At 43.8% G+C, this 24,767-nt stretch overlaps 2 protein-coding genes across 7 annotated transcripts; one reads left to right on the top strand and one right to left on the bottom strand.

Moving 5' to 3' along the window:
- Positions 1-412: 412 nt before the first annotated feature.
- Positions 413-19,505, top strand: pacsin3 (protein kinase C and casein kinase substrate in neurons 3). 5 transcript variants are annotated; one of them, XM_027010558.2, is made up of 12 exons: positions 413-862; positions 969-1,040; positions 4,679-4,746; positions 8,756-8,853; positions 9,574-9,730; positions 10,274-10,509; positions 10,624-10,779; positions 12,321-12,496; positions 13,291-13,411; positions 14,519-14,652; positions 16,076-16,242; positions 18,147-19,505. In XM_027010558.2, exons 4-12 carry the CDS (start codon positions 8,800-8,802, stop codon positions 18,263-18,265), a joined length of 1,320 nt encoding a protein of 439 aa, XP_026866359.2. In that variant the 5' UTR covers positions 413-862; positions 969-1,040; positions 4,679-4,746; positions 8,756-8,799; the 3' UTR covers positions 18,266-19,505. The 5 variants fall into 5 exon arrangements, with proteins under 5 accessions (XP_026866359.2, XP_035385596.1, XP_026866350.2 ...); XM_035529703.1 differs by lacking the exon at positions 4,679-4,746; XM_027010549.2 differs by lacking the exons at positions 413-862; positions 969-1,040 and having other exon boundaries at positions 4,571-4,746.
- A 3,339-nt stretch (positions 19,506-22,844) lies between these two features.
- fadd (Fas (tnfrsf6)-associated via death domain) lies at positions 22,845-24,514 on the bottom strand. Of its 2 annotated transcripts, XM_027011719.2 has the most exons (3): positions 24,282-24,514; positions 23,949-24,155; positions 22,845-23,585 (listed from the first exon to the last, which is right to left on the bottom strand). In XM_027011719.2, exons 1-3 carry the CDS (start codon positions 24,295-24,297, stop codon positions 23,305-23,307), a joined length of 504 nt encoding a protein of 167 aa, XP_026867520.1. In that variant the 5' UTR covers positions 24,298-24,514; the 3' UTR covers positions 22,845-23,304. The 2 variants fall into 2 exon arrangements, with proteins under 2 accessions (XP_026867520.1, XP_026867513.2); XM_027011712.2 differs by having other exon boundaries at positions 23,949-24,513.
- Between the last annotated feature and the right edge of the window lie 253 nt (positions 24,515-24,767).

Genomic DNA, 24,767 nt, shown 5'->3' with positions numbered 1-24,767 from the left:
TTATGAATGTAGCACCCTCTGCTGGACTACTTTTTCATGAAACGCTTAAGTCTTATACTTCTGTATTGGGATTGTTTGGCTTTGAATGTTTCCTAATAGCAAAAAGAAAACAGAAGTGTGAAGTCAAGCATATTAACTTCTTTAGTCTAGGTGGGTCGGGCCCATTGACACACCTGAAGTGTGATTCCACTAGGTACCGTTATGGCCGAGGGAAAACACTGAACAACATTTGTAAATAGTACGAAAACATTCACAGATTCATTTTTAATCCGCTGCGAACGAAGAGACTGGGTTTAAAGTGGAATCCTGTCCACAGTGCCTTTTGGGGGCAATACTGCGCACTGTTGATCACACATTATCTTCTCATTAACACACAGAGGGCGCTCCTACACCTGGATAAGAGGATTTTGGAGTCTTTTCCTGTTGCTGATGATGAATCGAGGACGATTGAGCTTGTCAGGAGTATTTGGGATCTGTGTAGGCCTATTTATCGTTTATGTGTGAGCTGTAACACTCTGTAATGATTTTTGCCAGTGTTGTAAATTCCGGAGATAAAAGAAACATCGTTCGGATGTTATTCTACTCTAAAGGGTTCATTTCTGTAATTGGATCAAAGGACATAATGCTGAGACGCAACATCTAATTACATCGCCGAAGACTGCTCTACAGGCCTGATAAATTGACATAGGTTACTGTTAAGGAAAAGTGTTTTATTTGTTGTAGCCCAGTCCTATAGGCTACATGCGCGTACATTAACGGTTTTTTAAACTCCTGCGTACTGGTTGCTACACAGGACATTATTTCTCCGTTTAGTTTCGTTACCATGGCAGGAAGGGAAGGATCCTAATTTTTTCGCCTCTAGGTACCTACACTTAAACTTTTCCAAATGTTATTTTCATCTGAATACTGAACCGATGGACATTGACACGGTTTACCTTTAGACTATATAAATCCGCTGTTTGTTCCAGCATGCAGTAAACTTGCGCAGGATCTGTTGACTGCGCTCCCTGGGTGGGTCGTCGCTCCCTGCAAACTTACAAGTAAGTTGATTTCAAGACAGACTTCTTGTAAAGTAGCTATTGAGAGCTTTACGCAAGCAAACGACTGGACCTCATTCGTTCACAATTAGACGGAAAGTAATCGCTTATTTACAACAGTAAGAAGTGTAGTTTTGTGTTAGTTTGACAAAAAGCTACGTGTAGTCAGTGTTGATGAGCTTCGTAACTTGTTTGCAATGTATTCGGGTGGGGGGGGGGATATATATAGAATCCCCTCATATTTTATTTATTTATTTATTTTTCCTATTCAATTAGCTATGTGGGTTAGTACATAATGATTAAGTAAATAGGGCAGTGTAACCTATGAAGTGTGTTCACCAGGAACCACCCAAAATTAGTTTCCTTTGATACCAACAGCACTGTAACCACTCCAGTTTTTATATGGCCCATACATGTGTGCAAAAATGACCCTTTCTCAAGTTATTTCACTTTCGATGTCAATGAGTTATGGTATTATTGACTTTAGAATGTTGTTTTATTGTGAAATGGAGAGGTAGTACATTTAAACAGCATCTGTGTTGGCTATGAAGTCCATGTTCACATACAATTAACTGGTAATAAAATAACAGAGTAAACTCTTATTACGGATGTCTTTCTGGAGAAACAGTGTTGTAGACTTCCTATGCAGGCATGCCATACTTCACCAAGACACAAAAATGTGGCAATAGGCTCCATGTGAAATGCCAGTTATTCATCACCATAGAGAAACCCAAAGACTTGCCATAAGATCAGTTAGCCATAGTCCAAAGAAATGGATCACTGTTGACTATTGGGTCTTGGGGTCACAAGGTCTTGAAATCGATTATTAGGACACACTGCAAATTGGCCACACATTGGCCAACAGTGCAAACAAAGTTAACCTTCTGGACTGCACGTTTGTTGAACATTTGAAGTTGAGACTGGATGCTCAAGTTAAATGAGAACAAAATGGAATTTTGGCTGTGCTTTTAAGGCAAAGGTCCATGATTTTCAACAGGAAAAATCTAACCAGATCTTGATAATGTCAACTACCCATCGATATATTTGACAAAGTGGTATTTATCTTATCTTCTATGCCTGTTTCTGAAACCCCAAAACACTGAAATCTGAACTGATTGGGCTGGAACAAAGGTAGGAGCACAGTGGCTAAGAATATCAAATCTCTTCACATATCGAAGATCCTGCATAAAGAAAGATAATTCCAACACTCATGAATATTTTGGCGGCAGTAAAACCCAATGGTGGAAATATGGAATTTGCTTTGGAAAGGAATCAGATCCAAATTCTATCATATATAATGAAGTCAAAATAAGGTTTGTGCTTATTTTCTACAGCTGTGACACTTATAAAGTCCTGTGTTGCACATTTAGACCTTTTTCTTGTTCAATCACCGTCATACACCTTTGGCATTTAACACCAAGTAAAGTGTAATCATTAGGTATACTCTCATTAAAAAGAGACTTGCTGTGCATTCGTCACTTTTATGCTAGATACTGTATGTAAAGGAACAATTTATGCCATTTAGCTCTGGCTTGTACTGGTCTTGATGGAGACATCATGCCCTCTGAGTTTCTGAAAAGGTCCCCTGAACCATCGTGTGGTCCGACTCATTTGTAGTACCGCTTGGGCCTTGTGCCAGTATAATTAATATTATCAAATGTCCTGATATTTTGGATTTTATCATACCATGCCAATTATGTGCCACACCTCCCTAGGTTACAGAAGGTGTTGTGACAATGGGTGTGTACTATGTGTGTGAAACAGGAGTGGAGAACTGCCTTTTTTTCCCTTGGTTATTCATTCACACTTTCTATTGAAGCCTAGTACTAATGGCTAAGTTATAGTTACTTCCAGTCAGTTTACCTGCTATGGTTCTCCTTGGAGAGCAGCTAGTGTTAATGTTTCTGGGGGTTGTGCTGGTATGTAAATTTCACTCACCTCACCTTCCCACATATCCTTTACTTTGGTTTACCTTCCTTGGTGGTTAGCATTGTTCTTTACAGTAGATGTATTAGTAATTGCTTTGCTCTACTAGCTAAACATGGTAGCAGCTTTTTGGCTCAAAATATTCCAGAAGTTCCTACATTTGAAAAGGCCTTCTGTTGTAGTTCACATTGCTGTTGTTCTGGTGTAGCTATGGGTACAGAACTTATCTGAATGATTCAGTGGATTATTGTGAGAGAATGGAATTTATAAACCGTTTTTCTTGGTGAGGAACTGGTGGAGCTCTTCTGAACTTGGGTGAAGGTGTTCTGCACCCAAAGAGACAAGCCTAAACCTGTAGGGTAGGTTTACATGGAAAAAGACATGCAGATTGATTGAAGTTAATGATGACTGCTCCTATTCCAAAAGTGTTTGGTATGTTGTCTACACAGATTATGGATTTCACATAGCAGGAAATTGTAAACAGATAACATTTGTCCTGATCAGATGCCATGGTTCTGTTGGTGGATTGTAGGAGCTTCCTGTATTCCTAAACCCTGTAGTCAGCCAGGTCACAATCATTGGTGCACATTGGTGACACTCAAAGGAATATTACAGAGCAAAGTTACTCACTGTATTCTCCATGCCACTTTTTCCACATTTTCAAATCTGCAACTGTTCAGTGAACCAGCTGTAGTTGTCAAAGAGCCCAGTGTTGAGCCTTTAGAATAGCTCAATATACCCTACTCCTGCAAGCTCAGTGGACTTTGGGTCGCCATGTAGGCTTGTCGAGAACAAAGAGGGTTTTGTTACAGCGCCCAGCATCCCACCGTCACTACAGGGAACAGCAGAGACACCAGTGCAATTGCGAGTCATCTTCTAAAAACACTAGAATACTCCATGCTCAGCTTTGACCTAATTCACAATTGTTAAAGGGCATCACGGATCACAGCTCCCTGTTCAAGTGCTCAACCACAGCATGACATGCAAATGAAGGCTTCGGAAGTCAGTTGTACAGATTGCATGCGTTTCTAGATGAGTGTTTTGTGGATTGGTTTGGGCCGCTAGGCTATGGTGGGAGGGGGTGGCTGGCTGTGTTCTCTGAGACTAATGAGAGAAGCATGTTTGAACCTGAGAGGCTTGAAGAATGTGGTAAATGCAATGGGTGATGTCTCATGTTTTAGGGTTTTGGGGGTGCTACATGTAATCCCTAGATATTTATTTAAAAAAAAGCTTTTTGGAGACATTTTTCATGTGGTAGTCAGGTTTCATTTGAAGTTTAGCTGAAATTGTTCCCGCCACTTTATATATAATATTGCCATGATTTCCAAAATTGTTAGAAAGCAAAAAGTTTTTGCTTATTGTGACAAGACATTATCCATTTAATTTTTTTGTCAGGTTTTAATGCTTTGCCCTGTGAGCGCGAATTGAATGACTCTGAATTTGGCAGTTAACATGTGACCGGCTCCTGTTCAGGGAGCACTAACAGTGAGTCCTGGTGCAGTTTTACAGTACCTTAGAATATCCAGCTTTTCTATGTGTGGCATTTGACTCGCTGCCTCGGAATGTACCACCTTCGGGTTCCAGGGGTGTATATTAACTTGCTGCCGCCTTTACGGCAGCGTGGCGTAATCCTCCGCGTTGCAGGACGAGCTTGTCCCTCTGGCCTCTTGCGTTCGGCACCTCTAACACCACGCCCATCTCCACCTTTCTTGCAGGGCCACTGTACAGACAGCGTACCTGGACGGAGACATTTACTAACTCCTAACGTTTCACCGCTACTTGGGTAAGTTTTGTTTGTGCTTGCTGGGCAGCCATGTGAAGTGCGCTCTCTTAGCTGACAGGAGTGGCAGCGCTCATGGCATCGTCCTCGTTGCGTGCTTTTCATCAACTGTTGTCTTCTGGATGCTTGTGTTGTACCTGATCCCATGGCAGCTTATTACAGTCTAACTTCCTTCTCTACATGTTGGGTGTTGCTACTTTGCTGACTAGGAATAGAGTCGTGTCAGTAGTTCAGATGGTTCTGGTGACTGGTGAGGATTAGGGTCATGTCAGTAGTTCAGATGATGCTGGCTGATGGAAGTCCACATGGCTCTCATCTCCTTAAGATGCGCCCATACGACATTACTGGATATGCTCATAAAATGCCTTTGACCAGCTCTTCTTTTTTTAATGAGGTAGTGTGATTGTCCTTAAATGTGAAACCACTAAACAACGTCATCTTGCATTATATGGACAGAGTGATTATTCAATTTGGACAATTTTTATTTGAAACTCATTGATCTCAGTGGAGGCTCCATGTTCTATTATTGGAGCTATTCAAGGCTACCTGTTGTGGTGCTCCACCACCTTGTATACATTAATTAGATGAATGACTGTCAGCCCTCAGTGGGGCTTACTGGTGTGTCTACCCCCTGCCCACAGTAGGGGTTTACTGGTGTGTCTGCCCCCTGCCCACAGTAGGGGATTACTGGTGTGTCTGCCCCCTGCCTCCAGTGGCCTTTTTCCACTAAAATGGAAGCCATTGTTCTGCTGGTTGTTTGGCTGCCATGCTGACAATTCTGAATAGTCTGTGTTTGTGTGATTTGATATTTCGTGCTGTCTTCTCACGGCGGTTAAGGTGTACTTCAGGTATAGCAAAATTGATGAAAGATTTTCTCTGGGGAGAAGGGAAGCGGCAGGCGAGGGAGAATACAACTACCATCCTAACAAGTACCACATGCCACAAGTTCTGTTCTCAAAACCACATCTGACAAATCTGGTAAAGGCTGTAATGGGTTCCCAATGTGGTGCAGTTTGCCATCTGTTTTCCTCCAGGCCTCAGCTTTGGCCTGCCAATAGCACTGCTTTCTACTGCCACCATAAATACTCCTCCACTACCCTTGAAAACCATTTTTGCTGTCGAGTGTCCCCCCTCAGTGAGCTAATCCTGACCTTCGTCCCACACTGCACTGGTTTATTGCAGCCGGCTGCGTCACCCGCGGATGCTCCACTCCAGGTCCAACATGAGATGTTTCAGCGCTGATGTGCAGCGGAGGCCCACGCCGAGCCTGCCAGTGATGCAGCGTAAACATCCTCCAGCAGCAGGGGAGGTGGGGGCCCCCTCACGGAAGCGCGGCCCCTTCGCTCCACGCATGACTGTCTTGAGTTACCTCTTAGCAATACTGAAGACTTTTCTAGAAAGCTCAGACTGACTGCATGACGGCCTCGGTTTTCATCGGAATGTGTAAATGATTACAGACATATTAAGCAAGTCCGTGTCATGTTGTGGTGAAGGACTTCTCCTATGCAGCATTCCAGAATAAGTGCAGGCAAAGTGAGTCATGGCACTTAAAACAAGTTTTCAAATAATAGTTCCTTAACTTTCAGTGACAGTTTAGACTTTAGAAGCTCCTTTTTTGTAACTCTTGGATGAAAGTTATAATTTAAGGGCTGTAATTAGATCTTCAACCTTTGACGACATTTAGCTGGCACATGCACATGAATTGGTTGACTGTTTTATTGAATGAAACTAAAATAATGGCCAGAGGTTTATTGAGCTTTGTGGCAATTCTTTCTACTTTGAAAGCTCCCCCCCCAAAAAAAAAATCATTTAGAATATCAGATTCTGTTAGTGGATTTTGGCCAATGGAAGGTTTGTTAGAATTGGCCCTCATTCCCAGAAAGCCTCAAAAACCTTTCTGAACTTTTGTTAGGTTTCCCAGAATGCACTAAACATGCTTGCCTATGCACCATTTTGGCCTGAAAAGAGCCTGTGTAATTATTGTCTTTGTGGACACACCTGTCCCTAGATTGCGTTCTCTTCTTAGCCACATTCTCAGTGGGAATGGACTAACTCTGCACCATTGGATGTGGCTGGCTGATATGGAAGCAGTGTCATGTGAAACCGCGATTCTATGGACAAAGCTTCTGCCCTCTGGTCTTGTATTTCGTATTTGCCGTTTGGAAACGTGCGTCAGTGATGCTTGGCCAGCCTCCGGGTTCTTTTGTGCCATTTATGTCCAGCATGTCTCTATACCTGGCCGCCAAGTTCCTTCAGCCCATCTGCAAGCAGCTGTTTGAGTCAGTTGTCTGTGGAAGGGGAACAGTGTGTTAATAGTTTACTGCGTGTTTCTGCCAGCCAGTTCCAATGGCTCCAGGGGGCTTTGGTTATTTCCGGAGTCTAGTGTGATGCACGATGCAGCTGCTTCTATTAATATGTGGCATGCAAGAGGTGTCCTGCGATGTGTGAGTGTGTGAGAGACAGAGAGAGGGGCCTCCTGCAAAGCCCCTGAAAATGGAGGTGCTCCCTCATCACACAACCCTGTCGCAGTTTTCTCCACCTGAAGCTCCCGGTTGCAGCCACCTGACAATTTCACAGCCCACTGACTGTTAAGGGTGATCACTCTTCACTGGGCTGAAGCTGGCCTCCCTTGCTTGCTCCTTTCCCGGCATTCCTGTGGGAAATGCCTGCACTAGGTGTGGCTTTCCAACTGCCTCTTCCCAACCTTGCTACTGTGCACAGGAAGAGCAGAGGAAGTAATCTGAACTCCATTTCTTAGCATTCCCCCCCCCCCCCCCCCCAACCCAGAGTGACTCACGTGATCTGTAATCTTATCTTCTCTTGAAGACTGGGACTACTGCCATCATAAAGGTGTGAGAAACCAACAGGTGATTGGACTGTTCTATAGCATAACCAAACCCATTGCAGTCATATTGCTGGATGCAAACTTCCACTTCCTGAATGACACAATCTCAGATGTTTCTTTAGGAGCATTTGTGAATAGTTAAAATATTTTGGAATGAGAGTTAGAGTAGCAGTAATGTTGTGTCTGGTTGGATCTAGAGCAGTTTTGGATGCAGAGCTAGAGCTGCCACCATTCAGATGCTTTTCGGGGCTTTCAGAGCTTTTTGCACGTTTACATATTCCATCAGCACTGCTTATGCTTGGCCTGGACTAATGAACATCTGCCCCCTCCTCTCACATGTTGAGGCTCTGTGAGGAGGCCACCCCAAATGACCTTGGTTGCACCGGTAGAGCTAGGAGCCGTGGTCTGGCCCTGAGCCATTGTAAGTACAACAACACACACGACAAGTCTGCGCATGGGCCGTTGGCTTCGACCCTCTGAATTCACTCTGGGACGGAGGCCGAGGGGGTCTAGTCGGCAGCTGACGCGATGATAAAACGGGTTATTTCGGGAGCGTGAGCAAGGCAGGCGGCGCACGGGAGTTTCCTTTGGCTTGGCGAGTGATGGAAGTGTCAGATGGGCATATGAACACACGTTGCAGGGTGACTGCCTGGCAGCGGCGCTAACAGGCGAGTAGCCTGAGCAGCGTTACCCCGAGCCAGAGGACGGCAGACACTCCTCCCTCTCCTACACACAGTTTGGGTTGTAGGTAAGGCCGACTCAATCGTCTCTCTTCGTCTCTCTCTCGGCAAGGGTGGATCCTTCATTGAATCTACAAAATGTTAAGGTGTGAAAGAATGCTGGTAGCAAAGGTGAAGTGTTGGTGGACTACATCGCAGTAAGAGCAACCTCATCTCTGTAGCAAACTCGAGCTTGTTTACGCTGGTGACTTGAGGCACTACACCTGTGTTCAGGTTGAGTTTTTTGGACTTGCTTGGGTGGCCGTATGCCAGAAGGGCACTATGTGGCTGAACTTGTTTTAGTTGCAAAATCGGCACTTTATTTAATGTTTGCGGGTTCATTAGAGTGCTTGTGTTTATTTTGGGAGACGTGGTTTGTTTATTTTGTGTGGTTTTTTTTTTTTTGCTATTCAGCTTCTGAGACCTTCCCTCTTTACCCTTTCTGTAGTCTAACTGAAAGCCGCCATCATTTTGTGCTGCAAGGACGAACAAATGTCTTCCAACGGTGACCTGCAAGACGTTGGGAGCTATGGCAGTTTCTGGGAGGTGAGAGGCTCCTTTTGTAAAGCATTCTCACACACACACACACACACACACACACACACACACACACACACACACTCTCTCACTCTCTCTCTCTCTCTCACTCTCTAACACACACACACACACACACATAAGCACACACAAACATACCTCTTGTGTACAAAGCAGTAGCCAGAACAAGTAATCTATCCTAGGGTTGCACTCCCAGATTAAGCTTTTGTACAGTCCATTTGTACACATAGGTGGGAAATCTTTTTGTTTGTGTGAGGGGGAGAGAGAGAGAGAGAGAGAGAGAGAGAGAGAGAGAGAGAGAGCGACAGACAGAGTGGGAGTAAAACCTCCACCCTTGACGCTGCCGACTGGGTGGTTGCTTACTCCCAAATGCTTGTGGAGGAGGAAAAAAAGCCCTGCAGTTTGCCTGCTTGCTTGTCATAGCAAGGCTGTTGGTTTAAGATCTTGCACACTGTAGGCTACATGTGTCAGTGCAAGTTGTTGGGCTTGTTGGATTGAAATTAGTTCTGGAGTATTTTAATCGTGATTAACGGTGACAAGATCTGTCAGTATAACCCTGGGATTTTTTTTTTTTAATCTGAAAATGTTAACACTAAGAAAGGCAGGCCTGTATTAACTGGAAACCTTACAGCATGTGGTGAGAACTAGCTCATACTTGCTTTGCCCAGAAAGTGTACCTCTCTGAATGTAACTCTCTTTCCCTGTGCGTAGCCGGGGAACTACAAGCGCACGGTCAAGCGCGTCGATGACGGCTATAAACTGTGCAACGAGCTGGTCAGCTGCTTCCAGGAGCGAGCCAAGATCGAGAAGGCCTACTCCCAGCAGCTATATGACTGGTCCAGGAAGTGGAGGGGCGTGGTCGAGAAAGGTGACACCGCCTTCCTTACACACTTGTGTGACCTGGGCGGGTTCCGGCCGGCTGAACGGACCGCCTTTTTCCCCCCTCATGCATCGCAGTGCATTAATGGCACTACAGAAGGGAACAGAGGAGAAGATGGAGGACAAGATTACCTCCCACTAGAGGCTTTGGATTAGGCGCACGCTCAGGTCATTTCTGTCTTTGAAAGGGCAGGGCGAAAACAAATCATTCAGGCCCATGTTACCACTTGGATCCTGGACTCTTGGGTCTTAGACTCTTCTCTGACGCACACATTATTTTTAGAGGATGACGCATCGGAGACGTGGAGCTGTGTCAAAGGAGTGTTTGCGCGATTTCATAAAAGATGCCTTTTATTTTTTAAGAGTTACTGCAGTGTCCTAGAGGTGCTTTTTGAAGCACCACAGAGACCACCAGTGAGGGAAACACCATAAAAACCTTGAAATCTCTCAGACTAGAGGGCCTTTTTTAGCATGAGTCTAATAGCTTATTGGTTTAAGGAGCTTTATGCTTGGCTCTACCTCTTGCTCTCAGGCCCGCAGTATGGCACACTGGAGAAGGCCTGGCATGCGTTCATGGATGCGGCGGACAAGCTCAGCGAGATTCATGTGGAGCTGAAGGAACGGCTGGTCACCGAAGACAGCGAGAAGATCCGCAGCTGGCAGAAGGAGGCATACCACAAGCAGATAATGGGAGGCTTCCGGGAGACCAAAGAGGCAGACGAGGGCTTCCGCAAGGCTCAGAAACCCTGGGTCCGCAAGCTGAAGGAAGTGAGCGCATCACCACCGCCGCCCTCGTCTCTTGGGCATTGTAACGTGTCTCGGAAGCCCGTCCTCTGAGCCCGGAGCGGCTGGCCACTGACTGTTCCCTTCCCTTGGTGACAGGTGGAGGCCTCAAAGAAGAGCTACCACCAGGCCCAGAAGGAGCAGAGGACGGCGGAGACACGCGAGACCCACGCAAAGGCCGACCCCACCAAGTCCCCGGAGGAGGTGCACAAATTCACGGCACGAGTGGAGAAGTGCAAGCAGGAAGCGGAGAAGGTAGGAATATTGCTGATGTTACCTACAGCGCCTCACGGGATACAAAGGTTACCTGTGTATTTGGTTATGCGCTTTGGTTTAATACCTGGTCCCTGATGTTATGAATGGATGCAAGTGAGGCATATGCACAGTGGAGTTTGTTGAGCTGAAAGTCTGCCAGAGCAGGCAGTGGGTGGAAGTGTAAAATGCCAGAGTTTCTGTGAACTCCGGGCAAGACAAGGCTTGTTTGGTAACCATGCTTGTGTTGAGTATTGGGGCAGCCATTCTTATGAATCTGTAATTGGCAGTAATTGGGTTGTAAGTTCATGGATGTGACTCATGTAACGTCCATGAGACCTTTTTATTTTGGCAACACGCACAAGATGTGGGAAGCATTAGCACCGTTTGCACTCAGACTGCAGGCCTGACACAATCTCTGGCAGAGAAACCATAATAAAAAAAAATGCAGTTTCTCTTACATACTGTACTACACCACTACAGATCCTCTGCTCCAGAATGTAGCATACCCATTAAACTCCCGTGTAGAGTTGTACACAATTCCATTAAACCCATATGCACTGAAATATTTACTTTTTTTAAAAATACTTTAAGCTCTCAGCTGTTGTGAACAACAGTGAAGGGGAAAACCCTCACAATGCTTCCATATCCAAGCAGTCAAGTTAAAACTAGTACTCATTCCAACAGCCCAAGCAGAAATAACACTCCCACAAATACAGAAAACATGAATGTCCTTTAACAGTGTTTGGTCCTTTAACGGTGTAATGGTAGTTTTCAGTTGTCTTGAACCTACAGAAGCCGGTGAGATTGCTGATTCCATTCCAGTCTGACTCCAGGCCGAGACCAGTTGGGAGTTTTTGCCCCCCAGGATGGCAGTGAGAGGCTCTTTACTACAGTGCTAGAGTAGCTTAGCTGAGCTGAACTCCATCCTTCCAAAGTGAAAGCACACAGCTTAAGTGCACCCCTTCTCCCATCAGCTAAAGCGATGAAGGCAGAATGCCAGGCGATGAAACACCGAGGCAAGATGAAAAACTCACAAATTTGGTGCCAGCCCCATGCAAAAAAACAAACCAAAAACACACCCATTGTTTTTGATGCATTCACATGTTCAACTTGGAACATGTTACTAAAAGCAGCATTTGCTAATGAGCAAAAGGAGGCTTTACTGTCTAGATGAACCAGGAACATGGTTACAGTGTGCCAGCAAATTCTTGGACCATCAGGAAGCTCCCAGTTATCCCAACTGGCAATGATTATTTCAAGCAAAATTCTGCAACTCACAGCTAAAATGTCTTGCTAAAGCATTGTGATGTACATGTTGAACAGATTTATTTTAGCTGGAGAAGGGGATCTGCTTCCTGTTGTTTTGTTTGTTTGTTTGTTTGTTTTTTGTTCTGTTCCCCCGCCCCTCCATGCACCATGAACCATGCATACATTTAGATTTGTCACTGAAACACTGACCGAACCTTAAAACTAGCTAGCTTCAGTTCGTGTGTGTGTGTGGGTGTGTGTGTGTGGGTGTGGGTGTGTGTGGGTGGCATCAGGCCAAAGAGCGGTATGAGAGGACTCTGGAGGAGCTGAACCGTTGCAACCCACGCTACATGGAGGACATGGAGCAGGTGTTTGAGATCACGCAGGATGCCGAAAAGAAGCGGCTGCTCTTCTTCAAGGACGTGCTGCTGGACATTCACCAGCATCTGGACGTCTCCAGCAACGAAGGGTGAGCGAGTGGCCCTCTCAGGGGCAATGTTCGGTCACGTTCCACAGCTGGTCGGATCTGGTGGAAAATCCCAGCTGGAAAGCGTGTCCTTTTCCCAGATTCCATACAGCAGAGTTTGAGTCCCCCTCATGCTTTCATCATTCTCAGTGATGTGTGACAAGCAGGAAATTGGTGGAAACGCTTAAAAAATGTTAAAAATTAATGAGTAGCTGCAAGTGTCTTTGACCACAGACTTTATCATTGTTTACTTAAAAAAGAATGTTACGCCTCTTGTTGTCTATTAACCAGAGACATTTGGGATAGAGGTTGAGGCACGGGTAGTGTTTGTGTTTTGCACTTGCCTTTAACTGATGAACCAATATTGCCTTTCGCCTTCATTTGTTCTGTATAGATGTGGTTGTAACTGATGTTCAGGTATGTTACTGTTTTGAACAACATAATCCCACATTTTTGCCGCTGTGATTACCTGGCTGCTCTCGAGCATCTGAGCAGTTAATCCTCCTGTGTCATTTGCTCACAGGAATCTCCCCTCTGATCTCTGGCTTTGTTTAAGGTGTGTTCTCTTCATCTCGCCTGGTATCCACAAAGGCCCCATCAATGACTCATGGCAATGTGGTGTGGGCCTGCACTTTGGCTTTGATAACTGCTGTTAGGACCAATGCTTTGGAATGGAGAGAATGAGCCAGACTGACAAAGCTATGGTTATTTTTGTGCATGTCTGCGCTGACTTTGGTTCCTCAAAACAGAAGGGAATAATGAGCATTCTATAGCGTCTATGGGATGTCTGCACTCAGGTTTAAGGCTCTGTACCGTGATCTGAGGCAGAGCATCAATGCTGCCAGCGACACGGAGGACCTGCGGTGGTGGAGGAACACCCATGGACCCGGAATGAGCATGAACTGGCCCCAGTTCGAGGTACAGTGTGAATTGACTTTGTGTGGCAGTATGACTTGATTCCAATTTAAAGTAAAGTATAAACAGGCTCCAGTTTGAGTTCAGACATGACTCCAGTCTACAGTACAAATGACCCCAAGTCTGAGGTACAGTATAAATAACCCCCAGATTGAGGTACAGTATGAACAGACCTCAGTTTGAGCTGCAAAATTAGGAGACCCATTCCATTCTATCTTAGATTAAATGTTTGTGGACCCTAAAGGTCAGTCCAGTATTTTTCCAGCCATGAACAAACGCTCTGACATGCCAACGTTTGCTTAGGCAGGCGATATGACATTTCCAGTAGGAGCTGGAACAGTGCGGCTGTATGCAAGTGGTGATTGGCTGAGCCATTTTGAGCCATGAGCTATAAGCATGGCGAATCCTAATGGGCTGAGAGTGAATGCGCTGTTGTCTGGGCATGGCCCACAAGTGCTTTCTGGAATGCAAGATCTTCCTTGCTCTGCCAGAATCGGCTCCTCCCCTCCTCCCCTCCTCTCCTTTCTCCTCCTCTTCCCCAGTGCACCGACCCCGAGGAGAACACCACCTTTCAGCACTGCTGTAGACACATGCCACACGCATGGTAGCAAAGTCAACATCTTCGCTGTGTGGCTGTGTGTGTGTGGCTGTGTGGCTGTGTCTGCACAGCTTGAGCCGGACCAAACACACACCCCCTTGAATGCATAATTTAAGCAGTAGGAGGTGCCTGGTTCCTGCTCACGGAGCTAGCCCTGAGCTCCATGCTGTATTGCCAAAGCCTCGCTCTGCGCCTGCATTTTGGGTCCAGAGGATCTGTTCTCATCTCTCCCCCAGCACCTTTGAGCTCTTTGTGTGCGTCAGACCCTGCCTGTATTCAGCTTTCACGGAGTTATCATGTTGCCTCCGGATGGAGGCCCAGCATGTGGCAGGCCAGAGAGTCTGTGGCCTTTTAGACTTAGGAGTCTTGTCTTTGGCTCTGGGGGGCTATGGTGGTAAATTTTGTGTATTTGCAAGTTGCTGCATTATTTTGTGTGTGTGTGTGTGTGTGTGTGTGTGTGTGTGTGTGTGTGTGTGTGTGTGTGTGTGTGTGTGTGTGTGTGTGTGTGTCAGGAATGGTCTCCGGAGGCTAACCGCCCTATTGGCCGCAAAGAGAGGAATAGCCGCACCAGTGATGACGTGGTCACCTTGACCAACATCGTCTCTGCTACGGATGAAGCTCCTCCATCTCCACAGAACGCCACCAGGTCGGTCAGTCGGTTGGCCTCTCTCTCTGTGTTTGGGTGGGATACTCACTGTGCCTCATATTGTGTCAGGTGGAGATAATAAATAAATAAATAAATAAATAAATAAATAAATAAATAAATAGCTTTCTATCATTTCTCCTAATAGGATGGCCAGTCCCCCCACCTACCTACACACACACACACACACACACATATATATATATTTGTGCTTTGTTTCTTTTGCTTTGATTAAGTGCTTCTCCTTGATGAAGACTTGAAGAGTTTCCTGAATTTCTTGTTCAGAAGCTGTAGATCACAAAGATGTTGGAGCTGCTTGTTCTGAAGGGTGCTGGTGACGTGTTTGTCATCATTATGAGATGGTAGAGTTTAACCTACAGAAGTGTCTTTTCTGCTGTATCTGGAACCCTGTTGTGGAATTTACCGTTTCAGTGTAATTGGCTGTTATTTGTTTTGTTTTGTTTTGTTTTGTTTTTTCTTATCCTGGTAACCTTGGTTCCCTGAGGAGGCTTCTTCCTGCTGTAGTTGGAAGCTAGCAAATTATTACAGCAGCAGTCTTATGAGCTTATTCAGTACAAAGTGTGTGTGCATGTACATGTGCACATATGCATGCTTATGCATGCATGTGCTGTGTGGGTGGTGGTACATAGATATACACACAACCACGTACGCCCAAGCACGCATACTCAGACAGAACGTCAAGTATGCTTGAGTGTGTTATTAAGTATCCAAACCACAGCAGCTGCCACCCTTATTAGTCTGGTGTGTGTGTAACTCTTTCCAACCCACAGGTGGCATGGAGGGGATCCCCACTACGAGACCTTTGGTGACTTTTCACAGCGAACGTCAGTGAACAGACACTTACTTTATGACCTTATGATTGGTGGGGGCAACAGACCAGATGCTTTGTCACCATTTACCAGTACACACTCTGGTGCTTTTCCTATGTCAGTTTAAGACATGAATCCTGTTCCATGACGGGCTTGCTGAGGGCTGTGATGGTGTAAGTGGACAGAAGCCTCTGCACTGGTGCCCTGTGAGGTGTTGGTCTTTTCATAAGCCAATCATTAGGGACCTCAGGACGGTCGAGAGAACTGCTTCACGGTGCAATGAATGTTGGGATTTGGAGATCGCATTCTGTCTGTCTGTGGTGACGCATTGCTGCTGCGTCACCAGCCCTGGGGATTAGTTCTTGCATGTTTTCACTACTAGTCATTTATTATTTAGATATTAGAAAAAAATATAGATATTTAGAAAAAATTCCCTGTTTCTCGATGGCTTTACCAAATTTCTACTTTGGTTCTTGATTATTTCTTTCTATGTTTATGATGTTCTAAAATGAAAAACAGAAGTGATTAAAAGTTGCTTTCCATTGACGGAGGTTCAAATGTGACTGTAAATGGCTTTTTTTTAATGTCGTTCGCAGAGCGCCCAAAGACTACTCCTCGGACTGGTCTGACGAAGAGAGTCCCAAGAAGTACATCGCGGCCAATGGGATGGAGGCTGAAGATGAAGAGAAGGTAGCAGGCGTGCGTGTTAGAGCGCTGTATGATTACACTGGGCAGGAGTCTGATGAGCTGAGCTTTAAAGCAGGTATTAATCCCTACTAATGCTTTATTAATGCTGCACACATGTATATGCAAACACACACACACCCATGCTGGCCTCAGCAAGATGTGTTTGAGCACGGCTCAAGGCTTGCGGAGTGGTGGGAGTCGTCTAGACGGTCTGCATGTTCCACGCCTGTTCTTCTCTCAGACCAGACCAGTTCTGGCCTTCTGTCAGAAGGCACGTCGATCAGACCCAGACGATTTGGAGCATGAGTGTTTTGCTTAGATTCTGTGGTATAAACCACCAAAAAACCTAAAAGGACATCCACGCAGGTTTTCTCGAGACTGTTGTATTGTAGATCAGGGCAAGGTGTCTCTGGGCCCCTGACTAGACACAAACCTGACGGAAAAGCCTAATCTGTCCTTTTATGGTCTTATCGTGTTGATGTACAGCATCACAAAGCCATTCGAAAAAGCATGCATTAACCTTCGATAACGAATGACTCGGTCTTCAAACTGATAAACCAGTTTGACTACTTTACTGGCTACTGCCCATGAGAAGGGCATGTCACATTTTCACACTTGTGTAATATGATCTTCAGTGTACTGGGGTGTCGTATTTAGAATGCTGTTACTTTATAAGTATGAAGTTTAGAGAAATGCGTGTGAAAAATGGTAAAACCACAGCTTTGAGCCTAAACTGAACAATTTTTACAACTTCAGGCAGGTAGGTGGGTAAAGCTCAGAGTGGATGATTCCTTTGTACTTTTAACGCTGAAGTCTACCCTGTCTCAAATTCACTGGTTACCCTTTGTTTTTACATTTTTATTGTGATTAGCATAATTAACATTAATTTTGTTGTTGTTTTGTATTTTTGCTTGTTTATAAACAAGATGTTAAAATTAACTGAAGAAAGTTTGATGTGCACTGGACCACAGGTCTCCATTTGGGAAAGGACCCCACAGGACTATGAAGCACAGATGGGAAAATTGGCATAACTTGGTCTAAACTAGAAACGTGTGTACAGATCGAGTACACTCCCCACCCTAACTGTTGGAGACATTTATTTTTATGGAGATGCTATATGTATCAAGTGTATCAAGAGACTAATAGCCCACTGTTGCCATGCTTAAGCTATTCTCCAACCTATCAGTGGCCAATGTCTCCACTCTGCAGTCACGTGTCGTTAAAATCCCTGGCAACCAATCGGCCAAAACACGACCCTTATGCTGCTGTGCCCTAGAAACTGGGACCAGCACAACACCCCGTACTATGTCAGTGTCACCAATGTGTAGGCAATGGTTTGCCATCCAAATGGTATCCAGCCCACAGTGGTACTGTAGTCTGAATGTGATTAGTGCTGAACTGGCAGTGGTTGACCAATTGTGCATGCCAACAGACTCGATTGCAGTCTGTAACTGTACACCTATGAAATGCACGTATGTTGGGTGGCTTAATAAAAATGTAGCCTGTAAGTACCGAGGGAAGGTGTGTGCATTAAAGGTTATGGTAAGTGTGTTGTCTTCTTGGTAATTTGTTTCTTGTGGATTTCATAAGTACTATAATTAGTTTTTGGAGGGTTTGTTGTTCTAACGTTACCAGAGCAGAATGACAGATACCCTGGGATTTTTATAGCGGTTGTTTGGCTTCAGGTGACATTCACGTTCTCTAGAGGATTCATTGGAACCATGATCATCTTCACGTAATGGTAGCATCATGATTCGTGGCACAAGCTTGATTGCAGAGTGAACAGTGCCGCTGTCTGCCACCTGGTGGTGACTTTGTTTTACCCACATAGTTTTCAAATGTTATTTTCCAAACATAGTTTAACAAATAGTGGTTCGCAATGGAACCACTGTTGTCCTATACTTTGACCAACTCTAGGCCTGGCTGATACTGCGTTTTACACATGTGAGTAATCTCTGCATCATTGCTGGTGTGTTGCAGGGGATGAGCTGCTGAAACTCGAGGAAGAGGACGAGCAGGGCTGGTGTAAAGGGCAGCTGGAAACCGGTGCGGTGGGCCTTTACCCTGCTAACTACGTCCAGGTCATTGGTTCACGATGACCAGCCCCGTCCATAGGTGATGCCCACCACCCCTCCTCAAGGAGGCCACACCAAATGGAATAAGACAAACAAAACAAAAAGGAAGTTGTGGGAGTGGCAGCCACACAGAGGCCACAACCTCCCAGAGCTATGGAAGCTCAGAAGTTCAGAACTCTTTGTCGACAGACCAGAGCAATAAGGATCACGTTGCCATCTTTTACTCAGATCCTTCCGCTTTTGTCAGAGATGCTACCGGTACAGAGCCTTCACTGGACGACATCGGAGAGGAAAGCAGAACACAGCTGGAGGTCTCCTGTAGCATCACCAGTAGCACTAGCCACCAGGCTGACCCTTTGGCTTACCCTAACCTACTGCATGGAGAGAAACATGGGGTGTCTCTATGACAGGTTACTGGGAGAGCAGATGATTACTGTAACTTCTTTCCTGCACAGTCGTCTTTTTAGTCAGTTATCGCATTAATTTCAAGTATTTATTTTTGATCGGATCAAATTTGCTTCGCTTTCCTTTGAATTCATGTTTTGGCCAATGTTCGTTTGTTGGCATGTGCATATTGTTTCCTTTAATATGTTTGGCAGCCAAGGACACTTGGGTGAAACTTAGGATGAATTTCTTTGGCTGGTTATGCAGAGATGCTAGTTATAAGTCATAAGAAGATGAGCTTCAGTAGGGTTCCTGATACTGACTACAAAGCATATGCATTTTTCTAACCTTTCATTGAAGTGTGAATGGTATTTTTCATAGATTTAATGTGGATTTGTACAGAAAAGACATATATAAATCAAAATGGGTAGAGGGCCTTTATCATCCTTTGAATTTCCAAATGTTAAAGTAATTTCTGTTTTTGGAAAGGAGTTCCAAAGTCAAATAGACCTTTTAAGTTTTTTTAAATTAATTTTTTGTTTTTAATTGGAGACTAAAACTTCCTTTTTCCGCCAAACGTAATAGACTAAATAGAAATGACTTTGACTTATTCGATTGGCAAACTGCACAGCAGGGGAGGTCTGCATGTGTGTGTATGTTTGCCTGCTGTGTGTGTGTGTGTGTGTGTGTGTGTGTGTGTGTGTGTGTGTGTGTGTGTGTGTGTGTGTCAGTCAGAGGATATATTTCTTCTATGTGTAAGAAGAATTAATCAGTTTTTGATGTTCTGGCCTGCAGAGCTCTGAATAAGGATTTGTATTATAACTACTGGAACATCCTATACTAATCAATATAAAATCCAAATAAACGCACATGAACTGACCATTGTCTTCATGTCTCAGGAGGGTTCAGGGAATCAGTGGTGTGTGTCGAATCATCTTGGTGCACAATTTGAGTGGATTGGACGTCATCCAGGAATTGGAGGAAACGCGATTAGCACTGTGCAGTTAAACACCTCCACCATCTGTGGTTGAGCGTATATTGCTGGAATGTTGACCTTTGATTTTGCATGGTTGGAAGTCATTAAACAAAGGACACTCAAGTTCAAAATAATGTTAAGTCTGCCAAAATTTCTTAATTTTCCCCATCAGTGTTTGGGGAAAGGAAAGAGTAATATAACATAACTTTGTATTGTATAAGATAAGTGAGAATGGAAAGTAGTTTAATGTTGAATGTTTGTTTTATTAACTAAACATTTTTAAATCTATTGAAAACTCACGTTTGACATTTTCTCAGTACTCACAAAAAATGTATTTCCTAATACATCAAACCCCCTTACAGAGTTTACTATTGGCTGTAGAACCACCTGTGCCCCTGGGAATGTATGAGATTTAAACATTTTTTTAGTTCATTTTCCAGCATCACAAAAACTGTCATGGGTAATTTGCATGCCCAATCAAACCAGCACAAATGGTTCCAAAGGACAGACACATTCAGCAGAAGTGCTCACACTGGAGCTTTCCCACATGCTTCAATAGGCGGGTGGTTATCATGGTGGCCTAAGCTGGCCTGACCACATACGGACCAATCTGGCCCCAAACTAAGGTTTAGGGGCAACTGACATATTGAGCATTGTTTGGAAGATTTAGCATTTAGCTGTTTATTAAATTACAATTTAATAAATCTGATTTGGAAGGACATGCTTGAACTGTCCAAAAATAAGAAAATGTTCATTTTGATTTCAAATTAGCCAGGCCTATGCACTGAAAGGTACTAATGATTTGCTTACTTTTACAAACAAGGGCAGCAACTGCCTTAAGATAAACCACTAAAACTGCTCATGCCCTAGCTCCACCCAAAAGAAACAAAAAAATGTTCATTACATTGCTGTGAAGGGCCGAGCTCAAAAAGCACAAAAGGACGCCAGAGCTGTGGGATGAATGCAAGTGGCACCGTGGCATCATTCGTGTGCCAGAGCCCACATACACAGGTGTATGGTGGGAAAGAGGCAAGGTTGATATTTTTCCATCAAGGACAAGGGTGTGGCTGCAAGAAATTCAGACAAAAGCACCAGTGCTGCTAAGGTTGCACGAATACAAATGACATAATTGCTAACGGGTGGCTACTAGCTTCTGTTCTTCCTTAGCGATGCATACAGGAATAATCTAGGATAGGCCTTGATCTATAATACGTAGTGTCTGCTGACTCAGGGATCCAATCGGCAGGAGTGTTCCACTGTAACCCTGTTTACTCTAGAGGTAGTGCTGCTTCACGAAGATTAAGAGTGGCAGGTTGCCAACCATTGTACCAAGACCAAATCCATGTGTCCGGATATGCCACACCCCACATGAGTAAAAATGACATTATAGAGGTTGACGGAGTGTTAAAGTAACTCAAAATATCAATTCTCCCCTTTAATTTCTTACAGAAGCCTATTACCTTAAAAGTGTAAAGTGAGAAACATACACTAATTTCACTTCCAGTTCCTGTTGTATATAATAAATTACATGTAGGCTAAAGTATACTGTGCATATATTTATTTTTGACCAATATCTGCTTAAATTATTAAAGAATAGTAAACAAATATTTACACTAAAGATCATTTTAGACTGAATGAATTTTTTTTTTATAGCAATTCAAACTCAAATGATTCAATTTGCATTGCTTGTTCTTAATACAGAGATCTTTATTATAAGGTGCAATGGGAGCTGGAACACAGTAAATATGTGAACTGGTTGTAGACCTTCAGTTTAAGAATGTCTGTGCTAGTAATGATCTTAAAGGTCCACAGTCAATCAACTAGCTACAGATACATCCACATAATCATTAATAAACTCCATTTCAGCCTTGTTCTTAACAAACCGCTATGAGTTACAATAATTCCATCTAATATCCCATCCAACAGTGAAGAGCACATCTGATGCTTTTAGGTTTCCTGTTTTCTCTGCTCTCTGTACATTAATAACAGCACTTGAAGTTTACAGATCTAGTTTACATTTTTGCAGCTAGACAAAGGGTAGCAAGGCCAAGAAGCTGAAGGGAAGCAGGTTGTTTCAGCACCACTAAAGCAATTAAAATGCACCCTGACCTCGGTAAACACCTCTCTTACCGCCTCTCCCAATCAGGTACCATTCCTGAATACCTGCAGCGCTCCATCTGTAAGATGCCTGGCTAAGATTGCACCCCAGGGACAAATAACACAACTCGTACTCTCAGAACTAACAGAGCAAACATCGTCTGCTCCATCTGTATCGTTCGGCTCATCCTACAGGATGTTTCAGAAAGTGTGATCAGCTCGACTTATTTAACACTATACTAACTGTTTAGTCCAGTACTGTATTTGTATATTTGCACATAGTGTATTCACCTTCAGGAGGAAGTGTAAATGTAGTTGAATCACACGCTGTAGATTTCTTGTGTAAATTCTACACATCTATTCTGTTTACTCTAAGTAAAGTGCTCTATGGCGAGTAGCGTTCAACATGCCATGACAATTCTGATTCAAGTTAAGGTAGGATATGGTGCAGCTTGTGCAATGTGCCTCTATTTACCTGACCTGTTAAGAGTATTTCCCTTCCATCCATTAAGGTAAGCTTAATTTTCATTTTTGAACATGTTTATACCTGACTATTATCTATTTCCTACATTTTGAGGGCCCAACATTTGCAGCTACAGGTATGCTTGGTGTTTCTTAAGATGTATTTTGTGAGATCACTCCAGTTTATTGGATCATGATGGAACATGTTGGGGATTTACAGGATTCAGAAGGGAGCTACTCTCTACATAACTTTATTACATTTCCTTTATAGTGGAATGTCTAGATATGTCTTTGGGAAATTTAGTATTTTTCTCTGCTTTTAATCATGGCTTAAGTTTGTATGTTGGCCAGTATTACTTACATGGATCATTTTAATGCCATGATTTATCAGTGTTCACAGAAAACTCATCTGGCATGTCTGCGATGGGTCAGAATTCTCACAGCACACTGGAAAACTGGTTAGAGGGCTTATTTGTAACTTTTAGCTGTCTGTGATAGTAGTACTGCAAATCTAATATTGCAGTAATAAATACCCATGTAATGTTCATATTGTTCTCTGGACTGCCTAGACTATTGTAAAGCACAGGTGTCAACAGGATTTAAAAAAAATCAAACACCTCTGCACTACTACAGACAAAGGGTATCAACATCAGTAAGTGGTGTGTAAATCTGTAGACAATGACAGACATAAAACAATCACTTTATTCCTTTATTATATATTGTACAAGAGTAAATTGTTTCAGGGATGTGGGTCTCCCAATCAATTACAATTTCCAATGAAAAGCTCAATGCTTCAGATTTAAAGGAGCTCTTCTATTTATTATTGCATATACTGTTTATATACTTTTAAAATCTTTTAAATGTATAATACAAAAAGTAAACAAGTATTTTTGTAAACAGAATCGATTCACATTATGCATATTTAAATACACTGAGATTTCCCCCAACCCCAAAGTACCTGAGTAAAGCAACCCACACACTTAAGTCCCGCAGTAAGCCATTTTAATAACGCTTTTAACATATCCCAAAGTTAAAGTGCCTTGCATTTTGCTGAACAATTGGCCAAAGCAACCCAATACATCAGCTTCTAGGTACAACCAGACGCTCGGGGAAAGTTGCCGGAGGTCAAACGTCGCCGAAACTTTCACTGCATACAGAGATTCTGGAGTTTTTTCTCCACAAGATCGGCAGTGTAGTTCTGGCTGCATGCGCGCAGTGCTTTGAGCAGGTCGTCCACCCTGGCCTCAGCTTTGCGCGTCTTCTTCCACTCTCGGAGCAGCTCTCTAACCTGCTCCTCCAGGTTGCGAGGATGCTTCTCCTGTATGCCTTCAAGCTTGCTGTCGCTGATGCCAAGCTTTCGTCCATACTGCATCCACTTCTTTCCCAGCTGATCAACTAATACGTCCGTGGCGCAGCTGATTTTCACTGCAACAGAGACACAGACCTCATATAACGAACAAGCGAATGTAAGGCAATCAAAACGAGAGAATTACGGAATGGACTTTGTTTGGCTCCTTTATACTGAATTTTAAGTAAAACCGCAGTAATTTACTTGATACGAAGTACTTGTGTACATTTGTTAATTAGGAAAGCTTCTATACAAATGCAAGATAACTTAACTTAAATTTATGCCCTTGAGCTCTTTTATCTTTTTTTCCCTTTGGTAACATAAAAATGTAACCAAAAGCCCCAGTCAATGCTCTGTTTAACCTGTTTTAACTATTCACTGGCACTGTGAACTGAAAACATTGAGTGAGTGGTCATTTGGCATGTTGGTAAGTGATTAACCTTGCTCCGTTTCATCTGGCAGCTTGGCGATGCTCGCTTCTCTTTCATAGTTATCGATTATTTCTGCCACAGTCTGCTGACCGATGTCGATGAGAAGTTGGCGTAGAAATACCGTGTCGCCAGGCCCAATTTCTGCCCTCTCCATCAAGTACTCAAACAGCTCGATCCCTCTTGTGATGTCTTCGGTTTTTTTCTTCCCAATTTTGTCTTTACACAAAAATTTTAGTCTCGAAATGCTATCACTTCCAAGTCGGTCGGATATTTGCAGCAACATAACATTAAACCTATCCATAATTTTTCTGGAAGCAGAAGACAACTAAGTTGGAAACGTACCTAAGGCGCTTACCATCCGATATAGAACTTTATGGAAGTTTCAGAGTTCAAAGGTTTTGGTTTCGGTTTCGATTTGAATTCCAGCGTCCGCTTGAATTGTTAAAACCGTAAAGTAAAGCGCCTAAAGAGTTACTTCCAAAGTTACGAATTTTTCTGGAGGCTACCCAGAGTAACATGTAGCACCCAAAGAACGTAGGACTGGCGAACTGAAACCGGAGGGGCGCCTGTAGCGCTTTCCTGTTCAGCGGTCCCTCCTAACTTTAAAGTGACAGTGACTCACTCAACCCTCACGCCGACACGGTGAGAACAAGTAGGTCCCTCTCGGTTCTTTAGCCATTTAGGAAATTCATGATCCAGGGATCCGCAAACAAGAAATGCGGAAATGCTTCAAATGAAGCAGCATCTATGAAGATCGTCTGAGGTCAGGCCTGTGGGATTACTCTCTAGGTTGACTATGAGACCATTTAACAATATTACAGTAGGTAC

The sequence above is a fragment of the Electrophorus electricus genome, chromosome 1, assembly GCF_013358815.1.
Source record: "Electrophorus electricus isolate fEleEle1 chromosome 1, fEleEle1.pri, whole genome shotgun sequence".
NCBI lineage: Eukaryota > Metazoa > Chordata > Actinopteri > Gymnotiformes > Gymnotidae > Electrophorus > Electrophorus electricus.
This window is presented reverse-complemented; position numbering and strand designations above follow the sequence as displayed.

Excerpts from the sequence above, each read along its gene's own strand:
- pacsin3 (XM_035529703.1), top strand. The coding sequence starts at position 8,800 with ATGTCTTCCAACGGTGACCTGCAAGACGTTGGGAGCTATGGCAGTTTC. Across the intron at positions 8,854-9,573 it reads GCTATGGCAGTTTCTGGGAG|CCGGGGAACTACAAGCGCAC; the intron begins GTGAGAGGCTCC and ends CCCTGTGCGTAG. Across the intron at positions 9,731-10,273 it reads GAGGGGCGTGGTCGAGAAAG|GCCCGCAGTATGGCACACTG; the intron begins GTGACACCGCCT and ends TCTTGCTCTCAG.
- fadd (XM_027011712.2), bottom strand. The coding sequence starts at position 24,240 with ATGGATAGGTTTAATGTTATGTTGCTGCAAATATCCGACCGACTTGGA. Across the intron at positions 23,586-23,948 it reads GCCAGATGAAACGGAGCAAG|TGAAAATCAGCTGCGCCACG; the intron begins GTTAATCACTTA and ends TCTCTGTTGCAG.